The 25,154-nt window shown below is 36.7% G+C and overlaps 2 protein-coding genes across 5 annotated transcripts; one reads left to right on the forward strand and one right to left on the reverse strand.

Moving 5' to 3' along the window:
* Nucleotides 1–1,129: 1,129 nt before the first annotated feature.
* LOC105224284 (E3 ubiquitin-protein ligase rnf146) lies at nt 1,130–8,429 on the forward strand. Of its 4 annotated transcripts, XM_049457765.1 has the most exons (5): nt 1,133–1,870; nt 3,421–3,574; nt 3,998–4,561; nt 7,145–7,307; nt 8,264–8,429. In XM_049457765.1, exons 1-4 carry the CDS (start codon nt 1,421–1,423, stop codon nt 7,261–7,263), a joined length of 1,287 nt encoding a protein of 428 aa, XP_049313722.1. In that variant the 5' UTR covers nt 1,133–1,420; the 3' UTR covers nt 7,264–7,307; nt 8,264–8,429. The 4 variants fall into 4 exon arrangements, 3 of the variants coding, with proteins under 3 accessions (XP_011200631.2, XP_049313723.1, XP_049313722.1); XR_007422877.1 differs by having other exon boundaries at nt 1,130–1,870; nt 3,998–7,307; XM_049457766.1 differs by lacking the exon at nt 8,264–8,429 and having other exon boundaries at nt 1,132–1,870; nt 7,145–7,782.
* A 4,133-nt stretch (nt 8,430–12,562) lies between these two features.
* LOC105224285 (protein I'm not dead yet) lies at nt 12,563–20,711 on the reverse strand. Its single transcript, XM_011202330.3, has 13 exons — nt 20,500–20,711; nt 20,324–20,441; nt 20,142–20,258; nt 19,925–20,073; nt 19,740–19,854; nt 19,634–19,680; nt 19,446–19,571; nt 16,380–16,715; nt 15,575–15,669; nt 15,429–15,515; nt 15,159–15,352; nt 13,195–13,332; nt 12,563–13,115 (listed from the first exon to the last, which is right to left on the reverse strand). Exons 1-13 carry the CDS (start codon nt 20,508–20,510, stop codon nt 12,987–12,989), a joined length of 1,662 nt encoding a protein of 553 aa, XP_011200632.2. The 5' UTR covers nt 20,511–20,711; the 3' UTR covers nt 12,563–12,986.
* Nucleotides 20,712–25,154: the final 4,443 nt, after the last annotated feature.

Here is a 25,154-nt window from a genome sequence, read left to right on the forward strand (position 1 = left end):
TATCGTACTGTGTGGCTGATGGAGTCGCGGAGAGCGCGCAGCGGAAATGTTCTGGATACACGAAAATCAACGCAAAGTGGAAAGTGTAAAAACTAAGTAAAGTTTTGCTCGTTCTTTTGTGCTTATTTTCATATATGACACACAAACACACACGCACAGCTACTAAGGCACAACCACTTTGATTTTTTCGAACAGCTGCCGTTGTGAACGCGCCGCGGACGAGGCGAAGTTTGGTTCGTCACTTGCACTTGGCCTTAAAAAATCATTTGAAGAACAAGGACGGCAGCAGCCGTGTACGCGTTAATCAAGCATCAGCAGCAACATTCAATGCTAAAAGTTTTGGCGGAAGCTTTTGCGAAAGCTTTTTTGCAATAGCTAGTCGCGGCAAAAGCGCGTAAATTCAAGTTTTTGTTATTGACATTCAAATAGAAGCGTATAAGCTTTTCTCTTCAGTGTGCCTTTCGCTTGTATGCATGCATGTCGATGAAAACAAAAGCAAAACAGAAGAATTCGAATGGTTGGAAGTGGTGTGAGCCGTGATGCGAAACATCCGTTTCCGACTTCAAATGACATAATATGGCCGAAAGCGGATATACAGTTAGTTAACCCATAAATTGTCTTTGAACAATATACATATATACAAATAGTAAAGCGGTGGCGACTAAAAGCGAACTTTCACTGGCCGCTTTAGTATTACGTAGACCACGCACCTCGAACCAAAGATCGATTTTTTTAAATAACTTCGGGCGTTGTCGCTTTATAAAGAAATAACTGCCGCTGGATTCCAACACAGAGGAACAAACCACCAGTTTGTCTATATTTAAAAACAAATAGATAAATGGCGTACATGTTTTTTTATGTAAAATAATTTATATACTTGAAATTTCGTATACTTATTTTCATATATTTCGCATACGTATTTTTATATGATTTGTGTTATTGTTATATTTGTTATTGTAAATTTATTAACCTCTCTTTTAATTAAGAATCCGTTTAATTGCTTCTCAAGAGCATTTCTTCTTCTAAATAAAACGGCAACGCAAATATATAGCGGTACGGCAACATTGTTTGTTACAAACAGCAGCGACATCTGACGGTACGTTCTCTGACTACTCCACCTGTTTGCAATCTTCTACGGCGAATTTTGGCCAGACCTAAGCGAATATGTAAAAAATGAAAACATCAAAATAATTCTTGTTGCCTCACATTTGCTGATAAATTAATTGTGTTGTCTGCTTTTTGTCGGAAACTAAATACGTTGTGTTTTAGTAGACGCGCAGTGAAACGAAGCAAAGAATAGTAAAAGTAATAAGTAAACGTGTACAAATTAAAACAACATTGTGTAAAACGTTTTCGCAATTGTTTAGCAATAAATAAAGTGGAAAGTTGTACATTATTTAAGAGAGTGGAAATTTTATGAATGGAGCAAAGTGAAGAACTAAACGGCAGTCTGGAGCACGGCGGCAACGTTATAGCCTCTGTTCCCAGAGTGATGACAATGCGCGACGAAGCAAATGCAGCAGTAATTGTGCCGTTCGAGGTTGAACCGAATTCGCAATTGCCTACTACGTCAGTGGCTGCAACATCAAGTGCTTCAATAACAACTACAACAATGGGAGAAAATGTTACCGCAGCTGATGCCGTAATCGATCTATGCAACAGCAGCCCAACCCCTTCTACGTCTAAGACAGCTGCTGCTGCTGCTGCTGCGTCAATTATAAATGTGGATAGCAGTCCGGAGGAGCAATCACCTAATGATGAAGATGTTGCAGGACCTTCAGCGGCGATCGAGTGTCCAATATGCCTACAAGCATGTATACACCCAGCGCGCCTGCCATGTGGGCATATCTTTTGTTTCCTATGCGTGAAAGTGAGTAAACAAATCGCTATAATTTGCGAAAATATACAAATGTCATTGTCATTGTTGCTAACGTAGTAGTCGCGTACGCCAATAGTTTGGCAAAAGGCGTATAGAGTGTGTGGACTAATGCATAATTAATTTCACGACTATTAGAAAACTTCAAGTGGTACGTGATCGGCTTAAAAGATTTGCTTTGTTTGTTTATTCAAATTTGATAGCCGCAAGTGTTTAATTTTATTATTTACTTCAGCCGTGCGGAAGTTTCAAAAGAATTCGTAATTTCAGCTGAATGCTTTTCAGTTTAAAGTTAAATATATTAAAAATATTGTACCAAATTCAGATAAAATGCCTTCGAAAACTTTTACTTATCTGTTTAAAAAAAAATTGCATCCGCCATTTAGCAAATTTTATAAGTTACATTTTTTTGATATTTTTTTTATTTGATTTATTAATACTCGTGTTAACATAAATTATGCGCAAAAATGAGTAAAACGAGGGCTTGACGCTTCTATTGCAGACACGTGTAGGGAAGTCAATCTAACGCTTAGTTCGGCATAATAATTTGAATTGGTAATTATGCACACTTCGTATTAAACAATATTTGAAGTTCAACTTTTGGCAGGCACGTCCACACAACGTCATAGTCCACATATTGCTTATTAATGTGACCGACATGTCTTGGGTAAGTTGTATTGTTGATTTTACAGACTTTGCTATGTTTGTCAGTGGCGTCACTACTGCAACACAATGACTTGTTTGAGCGATTGGCTTGTTAATGGTGGGTCAAAAGCGAAGACAACGGTTTTGAAGGTTGAAAGATTTACAATAATTTATTTTTAACTTACCTCTACAATTTCCTGATTACCTAACGAAAATAAGAGACTCAAAATGTTTAGTGGTCCAGTGATTTTTTAATCTCTGCTCTTTCTTTAACATCTCCGTTTGTGTTGCTTTATACATGATCTTCAATTTAAAGCATATAAAGTTGCTGGCATTGAAGACATACAGCCGAAGGTGCGTTTTAACTATAAACTAAGGTCTTATTTTAATGAAAATTATTTTGTTTAATTTATTTACCTACAACGACCTTTTTTGAGATAATTTAAATCTGTGCATATTTATGCGTTAATAAACTTTTTTAAAGGCTACAATGTTATATGGTTTATCAATGAAAATGAAGTAAAAACGTAAGTGCGCAATCTTGCAAGAGCATTTCATTAAAAAAAAAATTATTTCAAAACATTCTTTTTGATATTATTATTTTTTTTTCAAAAATTTAATTCAAATGTTAAATAAATTATTTTTTTAATATATAATTCATTTAACCACATTTTAAAACATTGAAATTAATTATTAAGGTAAGGTACTACCATTTAGAAGGTAGGACTGAATTTTTCATTTGACAGTTTTTATAACCTCCCTAATACAAAAAAAAGCACGTTATCTGTTTTTATATTGTTTCTGTTTGAAAATTAAAAAATCATTTAAAGTATTTTGCGCTCATTTAAGTGTGCTCTCCCAGTTAAAAACAATATTTTCCCATTATTTTTTGCTTCTAGGGCGTGGCCTACAAAAATCGACGTTGTGCTATGTGTAGACGTGAAATACCGCCCGAATTTCTAGACCATCCCGATTTGGTGAATGGTATTGATGATATTTGCGCTACAAAATCCACCGAAGACGGTTATCAGTGGTTCTATGAAGGACGTAATGGTAAGTACCGTTGAAACACCACCTGCACTCACAAACTTAAGACAAACTCCCACAGGCGGTTGGTGGGCATATGACCCGCGCTCTTCCAACGATATCGAAGATGCGTATCAGACGCGCATGCTCGGTACTTCTTTGATTGATCTGGAAGAGGATTGTCGGCATGAAGTACTCATTTGCGGCGCTATATACACCATCGATTTTGGCGATATGGTGCAACATCCAGTACAAAATCCATCTCGAAAACGGAAGATATGTCGCTCGAAGCATATGCCAACCAAGGGTGTAGCTGGAATATTGAAAAACTAACACAAAAAACACAACTTAACACATACATTCCTATAATATTTAACCTTTTGTATAAATACTCACGACCGTTTTGTTGAAAATAAATTTAACAAAGTTTTTTTATGTGGAACTATTTAGGTTGGTGGCAGTACGATGATCGTACCAGTCAGGATATTGAGGAGGCTTTTAAGAAGGGTGAAAAATCCTGCATCATATTAGTGGCTGGCTATGTCTATGTAGTCGATCTGGAAACAATGGTGCAACAACGTCAAAATGAGCCGAGTCGTTGTCGACGCGTCAAACGTGACCTGGCTACAATACCCAAAAAAGGTGTAGCTGGCCTACGTATCGAGGGCAACACCGTCATAACTGATTCGAATTTCGCTTCACAAATCTATCAGCAGCAACAGCAACAAAGTATAGCTGTTGGTCTGGGTGCTTCCAATACGCCAACAGATTCCTCTTCCGATCTCAGTTTACCACTCAATTATTATAGCATGCGGCATCCAGCTAATGCAAGTGATTTCATCTCGACCATTGCCGCCACCGATGCCGCAATACGCATTGCCAGCGACATAATTGGCTCAACGTTGGCGCATGCCGATGAGTTGTCGCGCAACACAGCCGCAGCAGCAAATACAGCATCAGCACAACAACAACAACAGCACACCGACGATGTCAATATCGTACAACGCATGAGTGGTGAGAATACAGGGACTTACAGTGGCAGCTATGCAACAACGGGTAACGACACGGCTGGTACATCCACGTCATCCAGTTTAACGAGCGGCGGCAGCGTTGCCGCTGCGGCGCTTGTAGCGCATGGTAGTCGCGAGTTGCTTGACGCAGCTGAAGATCTGCTGGATGCCACACAGAATGTGATCTCCGAAGCTGATCAACAGACAATTGATCTGTTTGAGCAGACATTGAACGATTTCCATGCGTTGACATTACGCAACATCATCGACTCGGACAGTGATGAGGAGAATGGTGGTGACGTGGACGGCCGCTACGCGCAGCGTCATATACGCTTCTAGAAGTGCGCAGGGAAATGCGTTAGACGCAAATGAGTGCCCTCACACACACAGCCATATACATATAAACTCACAAAAAAAACAGAATAATTCACAAACTTATGCACATATGTTTGTCATTGTTGTTTAGGGAAGTGTGCATTTACATTAAAAGTATTCGGCAGCGCGCGTTGTACATACGTTTGGTATAAAGGGAGTGTGTGCAACCGACATATAAGCGTAATAGTTACACCAACGTTTGTATGTATGTATGTGCCTGTATGTTTAATATGTACTAACAATCACTTGAAAACCGAAAATTCTAAGATCGCTTAAAATAACTAAAAAATAGTTTAGGATTGCAGAAGGAAAGCAAAAACACATTTGCATTAAAAGTAAGCGCAAATAATTATTAGTGTAGGAAAATGGGTATTATAAATGTATATATATACATATATATATGAAGTTCAGCAATGAGACGGCATTAAAAACTGTAAGATATGTACCTGGTAGACGCAAATCTATTAATTCTATATAAGCCTACATTTTTCAGGTCGGGTTGTTCTAGTGTAGCAAAACTCACAGATGAATAGTTTACAAAAAGCAAAATGCAAAAATTGTAGGAAAAGCACTATAAATCATTTAAATGTGACTTGCCAAATAGTAACGTTTGAAAAACTCTTCGAAAGCTCATTAAAAATATTCTAAATATGTAGCTAACAACTAAAATAAAACTAAATATAATCCTATAATGAAAACACGTAGAAAATAGTGCAGTTTAGGGAATAAGAAAAAACGCCAATTATCTTATGTTATGAATTAATGCTTCCAATAGATATTTTCTCCAAATTAAATATAAAGTGATCTCTAAAATTAACAAGAAAAGTAATTAGTATTAGCAGTCGCATTCGGCTATTTCTGGTGCAATTTAGGGGCTTTTGTTTCTTGTAAATTGCGAAATTGCATCGTAACTTCAATTTATATATATTATTTTTGGAAACAAATTAACTCTCGAAACTATCTTTTGTTTATTTATTTATTTAAAAAAATCGAAATTTGAATCCTAACCTCAAAGTTCGTAACATAATTCGTATTAATATTTTTGTTTTCCTTACAAAAAAGTTAAGAAGTTAATTTAATTCCGAATGATGTAACGGTTTGCTTAGTAATTTTGTAAAATTGTTACGAGTTGTATATTGACTATAAGTAGTGAATAAGATTATTTTTGATGCTTCTCGATTATAAGCCTTATTATATACACTGATCAAAAAGAAATGAAGTGTAAATACTCAAATCTTAAATTTTAAAATTAATCATTTGCAACATTTTAAAATCATTTTATTCGTTACATTTCAGGCACACAATGCATTTTATAGGCCTAAGTCAGTTATATAATGACGCAACAAGTAATTTTTTGACACTTTTTGTGGAAATACTGAAATTCGAATAACCTTTTACGTGGTATTCGAATTTCAGTGACTTAGCCGTAGGAGAATGACTGTTATAGAGCACTTAGACGTTGAAGAGTCAAGTTCATTAAAGCATTTTAGAATTTCTTTGCTAATATGAAAAGTAAAAGACTTTTGCAGACGGCAAATAAATTTTTATCAGTCTTACAATAACGGTTTCTTTAAGTAATTTTTATACTTCGATTTAATAACTTCAAGTTAAGGCTTTTATTCATTCAAAAAGATTGCTTCAAAATTTATGGCGTTAAAACAAAGTGCATTATTAAACTTTGCATTTTTTCATTACTTAAGTTGGCGTTAGGCTTACATAAATTTTTCAAAAACTTCATTAATGAATTACTTTTAATTTTCATTCAAAACTGAAAGCGCTTTTACGCTCGTTATTAAAGAATATAACTACATACATACATATATACAAACATTCTACAAATATATACACTATAATATTAGTTAAAAATACCAATTTAATATATATAATAAACACCACTACATACATATATTAGATAGCTATAATAAAAATATCGTGATTATAGTAATTGCCAAGTGCTTAGTGAGTAGGAATAATATTAGAACTACCATTAATGTTAATACTAAGTGTTAGGCGATACAAGGATGTATACTTAATTAGGCCTAAAGCGCTGTACTTACACCTTCTACTACATATGACGTCCAAACATTGTTTGTATGTATGTATTCCGAGTATTCTCACAAAACTCTTGAACATTTATATGTATTATTACATCTTTATATTGTACTAATAATTATATTAATTAATAATAATATTTTTTATTTCCTGGTCATAGGCGTGAATCGCTCCTCCCACATATTCCTTTCCGTGCAATGTATACTCAAAGATTGTCTCGTCAGTGTATTGGAATTTTACAAATCCCTACTGATACCCAACTACTGTGTAGATAATTAGAGCAAAATTGTCAGCCAATTGCGTTAAACATAGAAATAGTAGTCGTAAGTTTTTTGTTTTTATTGAAACATTTCTTAATCTTATTGTGAGGAGCACGGCAAACTAAAAGCGCATCTTCATACAATTAATATCATTTAAAGCAGTTAATATTTTGCTCATTTATATAGGGTGCCTAAGTTAGAAATTATAACCTATGAATAATTCATTGTACTCAATTCATGAAAATAATTTTATTTACTAAATTTTCATTTACATTATTTACTATTTTTGAAACAAAGCAAAAACCACTCACACCTCTTCCGTTTATTCAACACACATACATATTAAAGCAAGCATAACACTTCATTTGATTCTTTATTTTTTGAATATTATAAGTATGTAAGCGAAAATTATTTTTATAAAAATATAAGCAATAAAAAATAGCAATAAAAACAGTAAACTGGCATGTTGCATAGGGTTTCCGCTAACTCGTTTACTTCTTGGCATGTTTGGTGTTATTGCCGAACGCGAAAATTGTAATTTATTGTGCGTATTTTCATTAGCCACTGTAGACAGACACAAACATACTTCCATATATTTCTATAGCAAAAACAAATAAATTCTACCTATCGGCTTGTGGTCTCAAACACTTCACAACAAACACAAAAAATGCATTTTCTTTTTCCATTTTCTATATTTATTACAAACATATCGCATTTCATGGGTTCTGCTGCGCGCGTTATATACATAGTACGCTTCTAAAACTTATTTGGAAAACTCTCACTAATAAAGCACACTGGATAAATTCTGCTCTGCTCCTTCATGTCTATGCTATTGCGTAACTCTCATTTAGCACCGCATAGTGCCAATGGTCAGCATCATTTCAACTTTCATTCCTAACAAAAATTCGAAAAGTGCACAAATTTTACACACTTTGCTCTTCTGCAGTGAAGTATTTACGCTCATTTATCTTTAAATAGATTTGACAAATTTTCCATTCATTTGTTTGCTTGTTTTCCAGAGTCAAAGGCAAGTACACACCTAAGGTTTGTTCGAAAGGCTTGCAAGCGGCGATCAAATACACATACATATGTACATATATATACATATGTAAGGTGTACTCCTCGACGAAACTAAACATTTCGTTTATAAAATTTAAATAAATACTGATTTTAGTGTGTATTTAATGAGTAATATTTTATTTATAAAGCAAAAGAAGCAAATCTTCTGCAGAGTTGTAAAGTCCACCAAAGACTTTTTTTTGAGTATGTTGAAAAGATAATTGATTTTGTGGAGGAAGAAGTAGTGTTTTTGCATACGAACTGTGTGCAGTGTAAAAATGTGTAAAAAAAATGAAGACAATTTCTTGTTAGGTATTAATGACCCACTAAGTATTTCTAATTCCCATTCTCAACTTTTTTTCTGCAAATTTTTTGCATCGTAGTAATGCTTCAATTTTTTTTGGATTTTAATTTGAAATTAAAAAAAAATTTTGTGGTTACTTTTTTTTATTATTATTATTTGGTTCTTTATTTGTTTTTTGTTTTTTTTTTGCTTTTTTTTTTTTTGCTTTTATACTCTTGCAACCAGTTGCTACGGAGTATTATAGTTTTATTCACCTAACGGTTGTACGTATCACCTAAAACTAATCGGGATAGATGTAGGGTTATGTATATATAAATGATCAGGATGACGAGAAAATTTGAAATCCGGTTGACTGTCTGTCTGTCCGTCCGTCCGTCCGTGCAAGCTGTAACTTGAGTAAAAGTTTAGATATCCTTATGGAACTTGATATACAGGTTCCTTAGTATAAAAAAAGTTTGCGTTCGTAGATGGTCGTAATCGGGCTAGTGCCACGCCCACAAATCACCATTAATCGAAAACCTATAAAATGACGTAACCAAATTAAGATATCAAATTCATATTTGGCACAGGGTATCGCATTAGCCAGGGGCCCTCTAATAAGTTTAATGTTAATATCTCCTAAACTACTGAAGGTACAACAACCAAATTCGTGAATTACTTTCCAGTACACACACCAAGAAGCAATTGATATAACTGGATTAAACATTGCACGAATAATGCCTTTAGTGTATGCCACCTTATCATCAAAAATTGTTCAAATCCAATAAAAACTATTCAAGCCCCTAGATACCGAATATGTGGACTCTATCTATATCTATCTATCTACAGTTGACTTTTGATCGAAAATATCGGTTAATGTGTGTGATATACATATAATTGAAATTCAGGGATAGTATTTCTCTGACAATGGTATGTCTGTATGTTAAAAATCGCTTGAATCAGGTCAATACCTGAGCCCCGATATACCTAAATAATATAAAGGCTTTCGAACTTCCAGGTGACTTTATGTTAGATATATCGGCCAATATTTGAGTTATCTCAATAAAAATTACAGAGCGTGTTTTACTCATAACAGTGTTTCTTTGTGCTTAAAATAGAAAAATTAAAGCAAAAACTTGTCATAGCCCTCATACTATATAAATAACATCAGTATTCTCGAAGATCCGGCTGACTTTATATGATTATAATAGTTTTTTAGAATGTGAAATTTTTTTAGTATTTGGTATTGGGAAAAATAGATAAAATCTGGTCGATACTACCCCAACTGCCATTTACATATAATGGTTTTCGTTTTTCTAACAAACCTTTTGTGTCTGAGTATAGTAGTTATATATAGTATATGTATATATAAAATCCCAAACTATCCCATCCTTACTTGTTATTATTATTTTCGTTGAGGTAATGAATCAATTTATAACACAAACTTCCTACAGAGTAGGATAGTGATGACCCACTAAATATTTGGAATAGATACTTGATATTTGTTGAGTATACGGAGGCTGCTATCTACATATATTTCTGACGTAGGAAACACTAAGTGTTGCCAGGTGCAATCTGACATTTCCATTGGAAAGTTTGACATTTTTTAGCATAACATCACTCAGAACGTTTTGTCATTTAATCGTGAATTGTTATGGAATTAACTCGTGAACATTTTCGTGCGATCATTTTTCACAACTTTCCACGTGGATTATCACGACAAGAGTGCATCGATGAACTAAAATCTTTGTATGGCTATGAAGCACCATTCTATAGAACTGTGAAAAACTGTTACAACGAATTCAAACGTGGCCGACGCTCGCTCAGAGACGAATTTCGTGAAGGTCGTCCAAAAACAGCTGTTGTGACAGAAAACATCGATGTCGTACGTGAACTGATAATGCAAGACCGTCATGTAACATACCTTCAGATAGAGGCATGCCTATGCATTTCTCCCACCAGCATACATTCGATATTGCATGAACACCTGGCCGTAAAAAAGGTTTGTTCTCGTTGGATCTCGCACAATTTGACAATCGCTCAAAAAAAGGCTCGTGTGGATTGGTGTAAAGAAATGCTGAAAAAATACGATCGCGGTGCTTCAAAAGACGTTTATAAGATCGTCACAGGTGACGAATCATGGATCTATGCGTATAAGCCCGAAACAAAACAGCAATCGACCGTGTGGGTCTTCCAAGACGAGCCAAATCCAACAAAAGTTGTTCGTGGAAGAAGCACTTCGAAGCAAATGGTCGCCTGTTTCTTCGGCAAAACTGGTCATGTAGCGACTGTTCCGCTTGAGCAACGTAGGACGGTCAATTCTGAGTGGTACACCACCATTTGTTTGCCTGAAGTCTTCGGAGAAATTCGAAAAACGAACAAGAGAAGACGAATCATTGTGCACCATGACAATGCGAGCTCTCACACATTGGCTCAAACCAGCGCCTTTTTGACCGGCCAAAACGTCGAATTGATGGGTCATCCGCCATACAACCCTGACTTGGCACCCAATGACTTCTTTTTATTCCCACACATCAAGAAAATAATGCGTGGTCAACGATTTTCGTCGCCAGAAGATGCTGTTGAAGCATTCAAAAACCATGTTTTGGAGGTGTCTCAATCGGAGTGGAAAAGTGCTTCGAAAATTGGTTTGAGCGCATGCAAAAGTGTATAAATCTTGATGGAGAATATTTTGAAAAACAATAAAACCATTTTCGTTGATAAATATTCCTATTTTCATTATTAGGCCAGAAATATATATAGCAGCCCTCGTAGCAGCTATAATTTAAAAAAAAAAAGAATCTTATTTATTGGCGTAGACAGCGATTAAGCGGTTTTAGCCGAGTTTACAACAGCGCGTCAGTCCTCCAACAGAGTGGAAGTAGAGTGAAGGAGCCTTTGGTATTGCACAATATCAGTTTATACAGCCGTATTAGCTTTGAAATCGACGAAGAGATGGTGTGTGTCGACGCTCTTTTCACGGGTATTTTCCAAGATTTGGCGCTTGATGAATATTTGGTCAGTTGTCGATTTTCCCGGTCTAAAGCTACACTCATAAGGTCCAATCACACAATACGCTCGGAGGTTAATTGCTATTCGAAATTCTTCATGGTGGGCAATGGAACGTCTGTTGCATCATCATCGATTGGGGAATCGGGCTCGCCATCTTCTCATGTTATGCCATTCAGCAAGCTGGAGAAGCGTTCTTTCCATAATTTTCGTATGCTCTGAGCATCAGTCACTAGATCACCTCTGGGGTTTCTACAGGAGTATGCTCCGGTCTTGAAACCTTCTGTTAGTCGCCGCATCTTTTTGTAGAATTTCCGAGAATTACCCCTGACGGCCAGCTTGTCTCATCTCTTCGTCCTCACTCATATCGGCCTCTCTTTTTTTTGTCTGCAAATGGGTTCAGATGATCGTAAATAAGTCTAGGAAGGTAGATTGGCAACGCTTGTAGACCTTTAAGAGGCCTATTATGATACTACTCTATTGTCTCCTTTGTGAGCCTTCTTCTGATGAAGTTCATCAGTACATGGAGTTTTATTTTTGCAACCTCTGAAACCCTCGATCGATAGCTGTGATTCTTTTTGTGCACAGAGCCTTGCATTCGCATAGAAGATGTTACCTAGTCTGTTGGCATGTTTGCTGTTAGCACCCCCAATAGAGTTTTTATATCATTTCTTTTAAATTTCAATAGTCGGCATTTGCGGCCCCTGTTCCATTCATGCAACGTTTGCCTGCTTTTTGCGCAAGTGAGTGGTTGACTCCACCGACAATATCTACAAGTCTCCAGAAGCATGTAATATTCTCATTTTCGGAGTATAATTGTAAGTTAGTGTTGAACTGTTCTGGCTAGTTCATCTGCTTCTCAGTTACCAGGGATATCACTATGTTCTGGAACCTTTTGCAGGTTTATCGTGAAATATTATGTTAGGTCCACTAAGAGATCAAGGCATTCTTTCACTAATTTTGATTTCAACATCGCTTGGCGTTCCGCATAATTTTGCTTAAAAGTCACCACCTTCCACTCGATTATCTGATACCATTTAATAATGGAATAATAGTGGTATGATTTCTGGAATGCTGCGTTTCCTAGTAAACAATACCAGATCTTTCTTTTGCTAAGTTTAGTCTGCACGATACGGGCCAACGGAAAGTATTCGGAAATTTACCTCTAACCGAAAGTGACACATTGTCAGCGTATAGGCCACAACATGTATCCGCTACGTAAATAGGTTTATGTATTTCATCGCTGGTGAAAAGAATTTAGACGATTGTAAGTAACGGGAAAAGTTTTTATTTAATAAAAGTTAAATGATTTAATATAACAACAAGGAAATAAATGTTGAAGTTTTACAAAAAAAATATTCGAATGTATGAGAACCGTTGAAAGTTTGTCTTTACTTCTTCTGGAGATCAGCCCAGGCAGGATAATCTTTAGTTGCTGGAAATACAATGAAGTGCCAAGATATAGAATTCAGATAGATGAGAGTTACGGTTGTAAACGTAGGGATTAGACCGGCAACGAACTGTAAAATGAAAGCGAGAAATTGTTGGCCAAAGAATCTATGTAAAATAAGTATATTTATTGGTAAGTTTTGGACGTACCATTTTCTTCCAGCTTATGTTGGCTTGTTCTGCTACAAGGGCATTAGCTGGCGTACTGATTGGTAAAAGGAAAGCGACACAGCAACCTAGGCCAGCTGGATATACCAAATTTAGTGGATGCGTTTTAGCATTACGTGCCTGAAATGTAGATAGAGTTTGAAATTTAGATAGTAGATGAAAGTTACATTATCAATAGTGGGAGATATTCAATTGCTAATATGAATCAAAGGTTAGATTAGAATAGGCTATGTCACACAGAACGTTAACGTTTTTAGCGACTTTCAAGAGCAACTTGATATCTAAGTTTAATACTTCGTCTCGTCTTTGAACTGCGAAACTCCTAAATATTTAAGACGAGTTGTAGATAATGATGAGCAGAGGCATAGGAGGTGTTCCAGCGTCTCTCTCATGCCTATTTCTATACATTTTCTGCCCGTGTGAGTAAGAGGTATGCAAGTTTTTCTACAGGACTCATGCACATGATCTTGGTGATTCTGTACTTCAGGTATTCCATCTCGCCATTCTTTTATGGCCTGGCAACCAGTATACATATATGCGTGTAGCCAGTATAATAAAACGTGAAGGCATGTGGTCTTATATGTACACGAACTTTCTACTTATGGAGCTATTTCCGAAGGTCTATATAGAGAATTCACCTAACGCAACCAATGTCGATCGGTAGATTGAGTATCTTTTCTTATGCTGCAGTTGAAGCGGTTTTAGCGCGCCCATATTGCACAGATTAGCGAGTTAGTGTATTCGCTTCAATAGTCTTTTGTATGAAATTTTGTTGACAGCCCTTCCACTTCACGATGGTGTCAGGCCTCATGTAAACCCTAACATCTTACATGCATCACTGGCCTTTTTCACTCTCTCCTCCACTTTGAATTTCCACATCATTTCCAAAATTACTCTCAGATATTTGGAATGCTCCCTGATTATTAACTCAACCCCATTGAGCTTCGGGGGTTTCCAAGCTGGGATTTTATACCTCTTTGTAAAGAGTACTATATCCGCTTTTTCGGCATTTATGGTACCTCTATTTTGGTCGATATTGCCCATTAATGTATGATCCTTAGAGCATTGTCCAACACGTTGCTGATTTTGTCTAGATGTTAAGCTCGGATTTCTTCTTCTTTAAGTCATGAACCATCGAACGTAGGCATGGGGGTCTTCCACCACACGTGCGAATAGCACATGCAACAGTTTCAACTCAAATACTGTTAATTTTTCTTGCATAATATATCCAAGGGGGTTGTTTCTGTCTATGAATGCCAGGATTAAACGCCTCGTGAGATAGTCAATCACTGGCAATCGCCGCCGATCTAGACGTAGAGCATCTTTTTCGCACGAGCCTGACAATTGGCTTTAGAGCGTCGTTTTTTTCTCGGTCGCTTAGGCAGACCCGCTGACCGCTGTCTTTTGACTGAAATTCCTGCTTCAATCCGGTTTTCGAATTTCGGAGCCAATGATTTGGATTGCGGCCGCGGCGCATAGTAGTTCTGATCTTCTTCCCTCTCTGCCAGTAGCACTACAATCGCTGCGAACTGCTCCCTTTACAGTAGCACTGATGACACAACAAGTAAACTCACTGTGCCATGATATATTTTAGGGTCGTCTGGGTTGAGATTCTGGCATCAGCTCTTCTCTACAAATTTCTTGAAAGGAACGTCATCTCAAAGCATTTGCTGAAGTTTGTCTCCGGGTAAGTCAATTCAATTGTAATAAATGTTTCAGTATCTCACTATAACCATATTGGTTGTTTTAACTTTCAGTAACCCCTCGCCTCAGATCTGAAAACCTCTTTGAACAAGAAAGGTGAGCACAAATTGCTAGTGCAAAGTGGGAAACCGAAATTTGATCGTCCCAATTACAGTCGCGAGCACATGTCTATTTTTAGATTTAGACCTCATGGCAAGCATATAACTGTAATATTTTTTTTTAATAAAATGTTCTTTACTTACAATTTCACTTATAATTGGTACAACGATATTGCACACGCCCGTATTCAAAGTAAATGTCGTTAAAAATGCCGAAACCAAAAGAGAAAATAACTGTAAAACCGGTAATGGCAATCCATTGAATGCGGACACTTTATCAGCAAGCCATAGAGATAAACCAGACTCTATAAATGTTTTTGAGAGTGCGAACCCGCTACCTGGAAATGCGAAACAGGAAGATTTTTAATATATATACCAGATATGTACATATATGTATATAGGTTATAAATATACCTAGTACAAAAACGATCCCCCAAGGGAAATTGTTATTAACGTATTTCCATGACAGCAAAGGTTTCTCAGCGCTGGGAGGAAAAGGACCTAGTAATAAGTAAGTATAACTGCTTTCAGTAGAAAACTATGAGGATTTTACAATTTACCCTTGCCGCAGCATAATTTGAAAAATGTATATCTTGCTGGAAAATAAAAGAGCATTACGACCACGGCAATCATTGGCGTAGCTCCTTTGATAAAACTGAAACGAAATGGAAAAAATAAATTACACAGAAAAAATACTAAAATTTCGAAATATTGAATTTTATAGATTGGGGGTGATTATGGTTAGAACATTGCAATCAATACCCACCTACCGAGAAGCATATATACAAAGTCTCATCTAAATACTATCTAAATTTATTTTGCATAAAACAATGAATAATGTTGGAAAGGTACATATCTCGTAATGCTCTAGGCAATCACTACGATAGTAGCGAAGCCATATTTTCACAGAGCTAGTTAGAGATTTTGTGCCTTTAGTTCGGATAGCGTTATAGAAGACTAACAGAGATGCATCAGGTGAAATCTACGCATAAGGCAACAAATTTTAGCCGGGCTTTACTGTCGCAGTTGACTGGATATGATGAGATAAAATGATTTCCACGCTTCTTTGTCACGCTTTTGAGAGACTAGGCTTGTAGCACCTTGACTCTCACTTCTTCAGTCGATCAGGTGGCTTCTTTTGTATTAAAATTAGTCGCCTTAGTAGTATTGTGTATTATATATTGATCGGGGATAAGTCGTAATGACCTAACCCAACCTATCATGAAACCATTGGTCAACCTTATTGACTTGTCTACAGTATCCAAAATGTGACAAAGTGTTTCAATATGTTGTTATAATGTAAGAGCAGCTAAGCAAACTTGGAAGTTGATTTCTCTTAATCACTTTTATAACAACCATACTCACCCTTTCTTATTCATAGGATCAGCCCATCCCGTTATAATTCCAGGTGATTGAAATGTAAGCAAAAATATCATGAGTATAGATATTATAGCAACTTGAATTTCATGAATGCTCATCGGGCCCATATCCTCGAATTTCTGTTTAACTGCAGTCGTAACTTCGTTAGAACTTTTTGTGAAGCTAGAAAGTGCTGCACCGGTCGCACTTTTTGGACGACAAAGACCAAAATGTGTCATTAAAAGTGTGAAGTACAAGAGCACTAAGGCTACTAGCACCCAAGGTACATTGTATGCCAACGCTTTGGGAAAATCAATGACGTCTGTGGTATTCACAAATAAACTGAAAGTTAAGCAAATATTAATGAGTACAATTAAAATAATCATAAAGAGCAACAACAACTTTAATACGCAATCAATAATGTAAAATCTTGAAAAGACCCGTGAAAGGAGAATCGATACACACCACCTCTTCGTCGATTTCAAAGCTGCTTTTGATAGCAAGAAAAGGAGCTACCTTTATACCGCTATGTGTGAATTTGGTATCCCCGTAAAACTGATACGGCTGTGTAAATTGACGTTGAGCAATACCAAGAGCTCCATCAGGATTACGAAGGACTCAATCTAGTGTCGGAAAAATTAATTCGATCTGCATAGCTGAACTAGGAAAGTACAATATTCTATAAGAGTGTACAGTGTGCTAGCATACGCCGACGATATTGATATCATTAGCCTGAACAACCGAGGGCAAGACGACATATCTCCTTGATCAAACAAACAATGATCGCAATCCCGACTTGGCTCCCATATTGAAATTATGACATAACATTGAAGTCATAGATAATTTTGTCCATTTTGGAACCAGCCTCGAAAACCAACGCAGCAGAACTCTTGCCAACTGGTGCTACTTCGGACTGGGTATGCAATTGAGAAGTAAACTCCTCTCTTGACGAACAATGATCAAACCAAAGGCATGGACGTTGACAACATTTGATGAGTCGGCGGTACGAGTTTTCGAGAAAAATGCTCTGCGGAAGATTTATGGTTCTTTGCGTAGTGACACAGTCGATGGAACGATGAGCTGTACGAAATATACGACGGCATTGGCATAGTTCAGCGAGTTAAGAGGCAGCGGCTACGCTGGCTTGATCATGTCGTCCGAAAAAACACTCCATCCCTGAGAACACGCAACACCTACCAGCGGAAGCATAAGAAGAGAAAGACCTCCGTTGGAAAGACCAGGTGGAGAAGGACCATGTAGCCAGGTCCTTTAATTTCCAATTGGCGCCTAACCGCGTATGCCAACAATGAAGAAGAAGAATGTAAAGTAACAAATAGTATAGATGAAAGACAACAAAAAACAAGTAAGGAACAGCTAAGTTCGGGTGTCACCGAACATTTTATACTCTCGCATGATAAAGTGATAATCGAGATTTCATTATCCGTCATTTACATATTTTTTTATTTTGTTGTAAAATTAATTAGAATTAAATTCTGAGAGATTTACCGATATTTTCGGTGAAAAATTAGGTTAGGTTAGGTTAGGCACTGAGTTCTTCGTGTTCGATATCAGGGACCTTGAAAAGTTATATTATACAGAGAAGGCATCAGATGGAATTTAAAATAGCGTTATATTGGAAGAAGGTGTGGTTGTGAACCGATTTCACCCATATTTTGTACATATCATCAGGGTTGAAAAAAAATATTATATACCGAATTTCATTGAAATCGGTCGAGTAGTTCCTGAGATATGGTTTTTGGTTCATAAGTGGGCGACGCTACGCCCATTTTCAATTTAAAGGACAAGCCTGGGTGCAGCTTCCTTCTGCCATTTCTTCCGTAAAATTTAGTGTTTTTGGTGTTTTTTGTTAGTCGGTCAACGCACTTTTAGTGATTTTCAACATAACCTTTGTATGGGAGGTGGGCGTGGTTATTATCCGATTTCTTCCATTTTTGAACTGTATATGGAAATGCCTGAAGGAAACGACTCTATAGAGTTTGGTTGACATAGCTATAGTAGTTTCCGAGATATGTACAAAAAACTTAGTAGGGGGCGGGGCCACGCCCACTTTTCCAAAAAAATTACGTCCAAATATGCCCCTCCCTAATGCGATCCTTTGTGCCAAATTTCACTTTAATATCTTTATTTATGGCTTAGTTATGACACTTTATAGGTTTTCGGTTTCCGCCATTTTGTGGGCGTGGCAGTGGGCCGATTTTGCCCATCTTCGAACTTAACTTTCTTATGGAGCCAAGAAATACGTGTACCAAGTTTCATCATGATATCTCAATTTTTACTCAAGTTACAGCTTGCACGGGCGGACGGGCGGACGGACGGACGGACAGACAGACATCCGGATTTCAACTCTACTCGTCACCCTGATCACTTTGGTATATATAACCCTATATCTGACTCTTTTAGTTTTAGGACTTACAAACAACCGTTATGTGAACAAAACTATAATACTCTCCTTAGCAACTTTGTTGCGAGAGTATAATTATGCGTATGGTAACATCGGTGGTGAATAGCTAAGAGTCTTTAACGTTCGATTCTCAACCAGCTTCGTTTTATACTAATTCTGAATGAATTACTTAACTTAACCCGAAAGCTTCATATCCAACACTGTTAATTATTCAGTCATAATTGTCTTAATTATATTCCGTTAACATTAGAGTAGTTCCCATTAGAGTAGGGACTATCTTTATAAAGTTATACTTAAGCAGTGTAGAAAATCTTAGGAGTTGTAGCTTTATACTACTTTTCTCTTCTCTCTTATCTTCCTTCTTTCTCTTTCCGACTTATCGAAGTTTTTTCTTGTAGACCCGATATGTTAAAAAACGAAATATACATAAAGGTACACAACCGAGCTCAATTTTAAGCTTCATTACGGATCTCCAGCCACACCTTCGGCTCATTCAGCTAAAGCGGCTCGTACTTTACGTAAATTTACAGAATCTGATTTCAGAAGATATTAAAAGTAAACTTTGTAACATATGAATTATGTTAGAACCCATGCTTTTAAAAACACGAAATGAAATTTTTCTCCTTTAATAGGCTTCAAGCAATACTTACTTTTCATATATACCCTTTGTTGCTATATTTGTGGAAGTACCAATTAATGATGCACAGCCACCAATCGTTGCCGAATAACATACAGCCAAGTAATAGCCAGTGGCGATGTGTGAAGACTCTCTATTCCTGTAGGAAAAAATGTGGGTATCAAGAAATTATCAACTGATTTACAAAGTAATCCTACATACTCTTCGTCTTGCTCAGGCTTTTTGTCTTCCTTGATCCTTAGACCGCCCTAAAGACGTGTTTAATTCTTATTTTTGTAAAAGTTTCAACGTAAATTGGCCCACTTACCGCCTCGAATTCTTCGAGCACTGCCTTCACTAGGGGCAACATCATTGCCGTAGTGATTGTGTTCTGCATCCACATCGAGAAAAATCCGGTAGTCAATATGAGAGTAAGGATAATGCTTTGAAGAAAATTGGTAATACAATTTTGGAATCTAATAGATTTGTATGTACATAGCTCAACATAATTACCGTTTGGGACTAACACCCAGCATTGTCAATAAACCGAGCGCCACCCGTTTACCCAAATTACTGGATTCGATGCTTAGGCCCACAATAGCGCCGCCTATGAAAATTGCTAACGGTACCGTGAAGTATTGTTTACACGTCGGAGTTGAATCCTGAAAAAAATATAAAAAAATGTTATCTATGTACCATATGTGGGCACAGCGATTGTGCGAGTTCTTACCATGAGGCCCAGAAATGGCAGCAATACAAATGGCAACAAACCGGTCACTTGTAACGGTACGGCAGTTGTTAACCAATAAATGGACATGAGAGAAAATACATATAGGCAGCGTAAGGGCTACAAAGGGAACATGAAAACATCTAAATGGTCGAACCCAAGCTCTTGATTAATGCGAAACTTACCCTCTCATAACCTGGTACTATGATTGGCAGTAATAGAATTGGTGTTACAATTAAGACAATGCCTCGCCAATGGAATTTGCATAGGTGTCCATACATTCGTGGACAAGAATTCTCTTTTCTGTAAGAAGCCCAGGATTATACATGTAAAGCTAACTTAAAAATTTTTTTGCACTCACTCGTCTTCCATGATTAAAAAGCCGACGTATTACGAAACTGTGTGAAATATTTAACGAATTATACGTGTTTCTTTTTTTTCAAATTCAGTTTTCTTATTCAACAAAAGTCAGACAGAAAATCATTGTGTTCCTATTAATTTTGGTAAAGTAGAAAACAGTGTTTAAAAACTTATTTTTTTAATTCCAAATTTTCCAACATTCCTAAAGTATAGTATGGGACCGAATATTATTCACTTAGGACGACTATGTTCTTCCTTAACTTACGCAACAACCTCGTAGATCCATTTGTGGCTTTAGATTGTTCAACTACATCGGGTTTTTCAGTAAGTCCAATAATACCGATGGATCGTTGCCATATACCTCTGATATCAGTATTACACATACATATACACTTTTAAAAAGTGAAACAATAGCTTTGATAATAAAGTAAGTAAAGCCTATTTTTGGGCTTTCGTATGGTGTAGGATAACCGGAAAAACCAAACTCGCTAAGTTCTCTGAACTTCTTTCTCTTAGTAAGGTTCATCATTCAGTGAGGCTACAACTGTATGAGTCTTCTCAACTGTCTAGCCGAGATTGAAACATCTTTATAGGCAGACCTTTTGCGAATCTGTTAAAGTGTCTGGTATTAATATTAGCTACCTTAACACATTTTTGATAAGCTCCAAACTCTACGTCGCACTGTGTTGCGGCTAGTGGAAAAGTAACTTTTCTCCGATTATTTTTTTCAGTGTTTTTAATGATGCAATTTTGTCACAGACGTTCCAAGTAAACAAAAAACACATAAAGCTTATTTTTATGTTGGCTCGTTGATTTTACAAAATTTTCACGAAAAGAGGGGATTTCAGGGCTGTATTCAAAATGATCTCATTTGATTTTGGTGACAGATATTTTGATTCGGAAAAAAAATCTGCCTTCGGACAAGTATCTTCTGTAAAACAAAGGAATGTTGTTTGAGACATTTTCATATGCACCTTTTTTAGAGCGAAAACCCGACTAAAGGTCCATTTTTCCTTTAAATTTGGGTTAGGTAAGCAATATCTAAAAAGTCCCAAAGTCAAAAAGTCCATGTTACATAATTTGTTTTCAACGAACTGTGAAAAAATCAGCTGCCCATACCTGCCCTCCTGGGAGTTATAGCGATTTTAGTATATCACTCTCAGTATTTATTCCATAGAAATAGAACGGAAATTCTCGGAATCACTTATTGAATAATTTAATCATATTGGTTTTCGGGTGACTTTCCGTCATCCCACGTCAAATTTTTATTATTTTCAGACCGGTTTCGGCTAATCGCCAGGAAACAAGGACTTCAGAAACACAAGGCTTTACCATGCGAGGAAAACATCAAGAAAAGACAATTGTGAAGACATATTACATTATCTGCTCGCCAATTCTGATCCCGCAATCACAAGTAGGAGAATACTGAAGGAGAAGAAACACCTGAAATTATCAGAGGAAGCAATGAACTTATTGGTAGATGACTGATAATTTGTAATTTTTCTGTAGAATGCAATAAAATATGCCTGTGTTATAAAATAGTATCTTCAAATTTTTTTTTTATTCTACATCTATTCTAGCACTCCACAAAAATGAGCATAACTCTCTTAAAACTGAAGCTATTGACTTCAAACCGGTATCAAATTAAAGCTTTTATTGCCACCTTTCAAATAAGAAATGAAATAGATTTTGGTTTCATATAAAATTTCAGAGTTTTTCAACAACAATCGAAAAATCATGAAAATTTGACGTTTACAATTCTTGTTCGGACCACCCTATACTTTATTTAAAAAACTAATCATTGGGTATTTATCAGAAATAAAAGAAGAATTAAAATAATTTTGTTTTGTAAACAACAACTTTTTTTTTTTTTTTACTTTTGTTGAAAATTTGACCCAACAATTTTTTTTCGGTGTAAATTTTTTTTTCACTCATTCTGTTTGGGGTTTCATTCTGACTAATCTGTAGAAGATTCTCATCGATACAATTAAAATTACAGTTTAGGCAATATGATTCCAAAAAATTCCGGTTTCGCAACACTGTGCGTCGATCTAAAAAGGTAAGGTGATGTACATCTTGGAGTTTTGGAAATCACGTGGGACCAGCGATCACAATTGTCCTAGTGGTATCGTTCGCTATCTTTGGGGCGAGGGTTAACGACATAACCTCACCTATGCTATTGCATTTTCTAACATACAAAAGGGCAATGATTCACGTACGTTTATTTGGAGTTTGCGAATGAGCCCTTTTCCTTTTCGAGTCTTTCTTATTCTCATACGTGTATAATATGATTGATTGTTGATTGATTGCTTCGTTTGAGAAGTTAGTGCCTATTGGAAACACCATGTGCAATATGTTAGTTAGGCTTTTGATTAAAAAATATAATTTAGATTACTTTCAAAGTTTATTTTTAAATTTTATTTGTTTAAAGTTCCACTGATTATAACGAATTAAACTATTAAAGATATAATTCACATATAGGAACCATATGTAAATATGTCATAACCAAAAACCAGCAGTTTGCACAAGAGATTATGCCCATCTTGGACAGGTGCTTCTTGAGCCTGCAAACGGTGGACTCTAATGTAAGCTTGTAGAACCTTTCTTTCTTCTCTTTTGAAATACGAGTATTAAGTAATATTTTTGTTTGCAAGATATTATTAATTATATTTATATTAGACACATTACACTTAAATTCCAATCGAAACCATATTCTGCATAGAATGACTGCATTAGTTCAGTGTTGCCAGTATTAATAGCTCAACAGGTAGTCCAAAGTGTCCAAAAATATTTATTTTTTGAGCCGCATTACACTTTTTCATAGTCGAATAAAGGATTGTTGCGCCCATGGCTTTGATTATAGCTATAAGTTCGGATGTTCCTATCACCAAATTGTGTAAAGACCTTCTCCCTGACTTAAGTCACAAATTTTCAGACACTTGCAGACAAGTCTTTCTCCTCCCGGTTTTTGCATTGGAATGGAGGTCTTCCTCTGCTTACTCCGGCTGGTACTGTCCAATACTCTCAGATCTGGAGTGTTTTCATCCATTCGGACGACATGCCCTAGCCTAGCGAAGCCTTCTTCTTCTTCTTTATTGGATCGCTGAATTTACAACAGTGCGCCAGTCGCTTTTCCTTTTCGTTGTTTGGCGCCAATTGTAGATTCCACCTGGTCCTTCCAACGGATTCATCTTCTTCTTCTGCTTTCCCCGGCGGGTACTGCGTCGAATACTCTCGGAGATGGAGTATTCTCGTCCATTCGGACGACATGACATAGTCAACGTAGTCGCTGTCTGCTGAACTATGCCAATGTTGTCGTATATCTCATACAGCCAAGTCGCGCATGCGACGACTGTTTAGTGTAATTTCATCTGTGTACGCCAGCAGTTGCGCACTCTTATAGAAGATTGTACCTTCTCTATTCAGATCTGCTGTTCCTGGCGGAGCATTTGGTATTGATCAACGTCAGTTTACACAGACGTATTAGTTTTTCGGGGCTACCAAATTCAGATATAGCGGCATAAAGACATCTCCTTTTCGTGCAATCAAAAGTAGCTTTGAAATCTGGCTAGTTCCTGAGGCTACACTGATAAGGTCCAATCAGTTTGTTGACGGTAAGCTTCAGTCTGCTCGATAGAACCTTAAGGTGTTGAGCAGGCTAATGCCACGGTAGTTGGCGCAGACTGTGGAGTCTCCTTTTTTGGATTCCAAACGTCGCATATGCTTTCGTCCGACCATATTCTACAATACATTATCAGTTCTTCGCCGCCGTATTTGAATAGCTCGACCGACAATTCATCGACCCCCGCCGCTTTGTTGTTCTTCAGAAGGGTAAATGCTATTCGAACTTTTCTTCAACTCTCTGTATCTACATATGTATATCAAAGACCTAATTATACTAGAAGAACGTTTGCACATATTTCTATGGGCTCATGGCAACGTTCAAAGGCAATCGGGAAGACTTATCGGTATGAACACAGTTTCATACATTTCTATAACGTTGGTATGAAATTTATTTTATGTTCTGGTCTTCGCTGTAACAAACGCAGATATTGAGGTTCTTGAGACATCATTATTTGGAAAGCATATGAAAATCAAAGATTTATTCTTATTTGTATGCAAAATACCTCAGGTAAATTTAGTGAATTTCGAAGTCGGCTGTGCGACCAAAGAGACAAACAAATATTTGAGTTCCACTTGTCGCTGGGTTCACGTACTTACCTGGCACACTTCCATACAATTATAGCCACTCGCATACATCGTGGTGAATAGACCAAAATGCTGGTAAAATGCAGATGACTGTATCTCCGTTGTAGGTTCTACAATGAGAAGATGTGAGAGCGCACACACACCTTTAGACATGCATACATTTGTACATATATACAGCACACATATGAGAGGACACCTTTTTATGCATGAGCAACGTTGTCAGCATATTTGCAGGTAATATGTTGGAAAACATGTGTATGTGCATGTATGTATGTAAGTATATGCCGAAAATCAAGTGCAGTCTTTTGAAAAAGGGGTGACAGTGGTTCTATACGGTTTTAGTAATAAAAATGCTTAAATTATATGTAAATTGTATACAGTATGGATGGGTTCAAATAAATGTTATGACGTTTAGATGCTAGATTTGTTTTTGCCATAAATGATAAA

This window comes from Bactrocera dorsalis, chromosome 5 (genome assembly GCF_023373825.1).
Source record: "Bactrocera dorsalis isolate Fly_Bdor chromosome 5, ASM2337382v1, whole genome shotgun sequence".
Lineage (NCBI taxonomy): Eukaryota > Metazoa > Arthropoda > Insecta > Diptera > Tephritidae > Bactrocera > Bactrocera dorsalis.

Excerpts from the sequence above, each read along its gene's own strand:
- LOC105224284 (XM_011202329.4), top strand. The coding sequence starts at position 1,421 with ATGGAGCAAAGTGAAGAACTAAACGGCAGTCTGGAGCACGGCGGCAAC. Across the intron at positions 1,871-3,420 it reads TTTGTTTCCTATGCGTGAAA|GGCGTGGCCTACAAAAATCG; the intron begins GTGAGTAAACAA and ends TTTTGCTTCTAG. Across the intron at positions 3,575-3,997 it reads GTTCTATGAAGGACGTAATG|GTTGGTGGCAGTACGATGAT; the intron begins GTAAGTACCGTT and ends GGAACTATTTAG.
- LOC105224285 (XM_011202330.3), bottom strand. Across the intron at positions 13,333-15,158 it reads TACCAATTATAAGTGAAATT|GCACGTAATGCTAAAACGCA; the intron begins GTAAGTAAAGAA and ends TCTACATTTCAG. Across the intron at positions 13,116-13,194 it reads ACATAAGCTGGAAGAAAATG|TTCGTTGCCGGTCTAATCCC; the intron begins GTACGTCCAAAA and ends TTCATTTTACAG.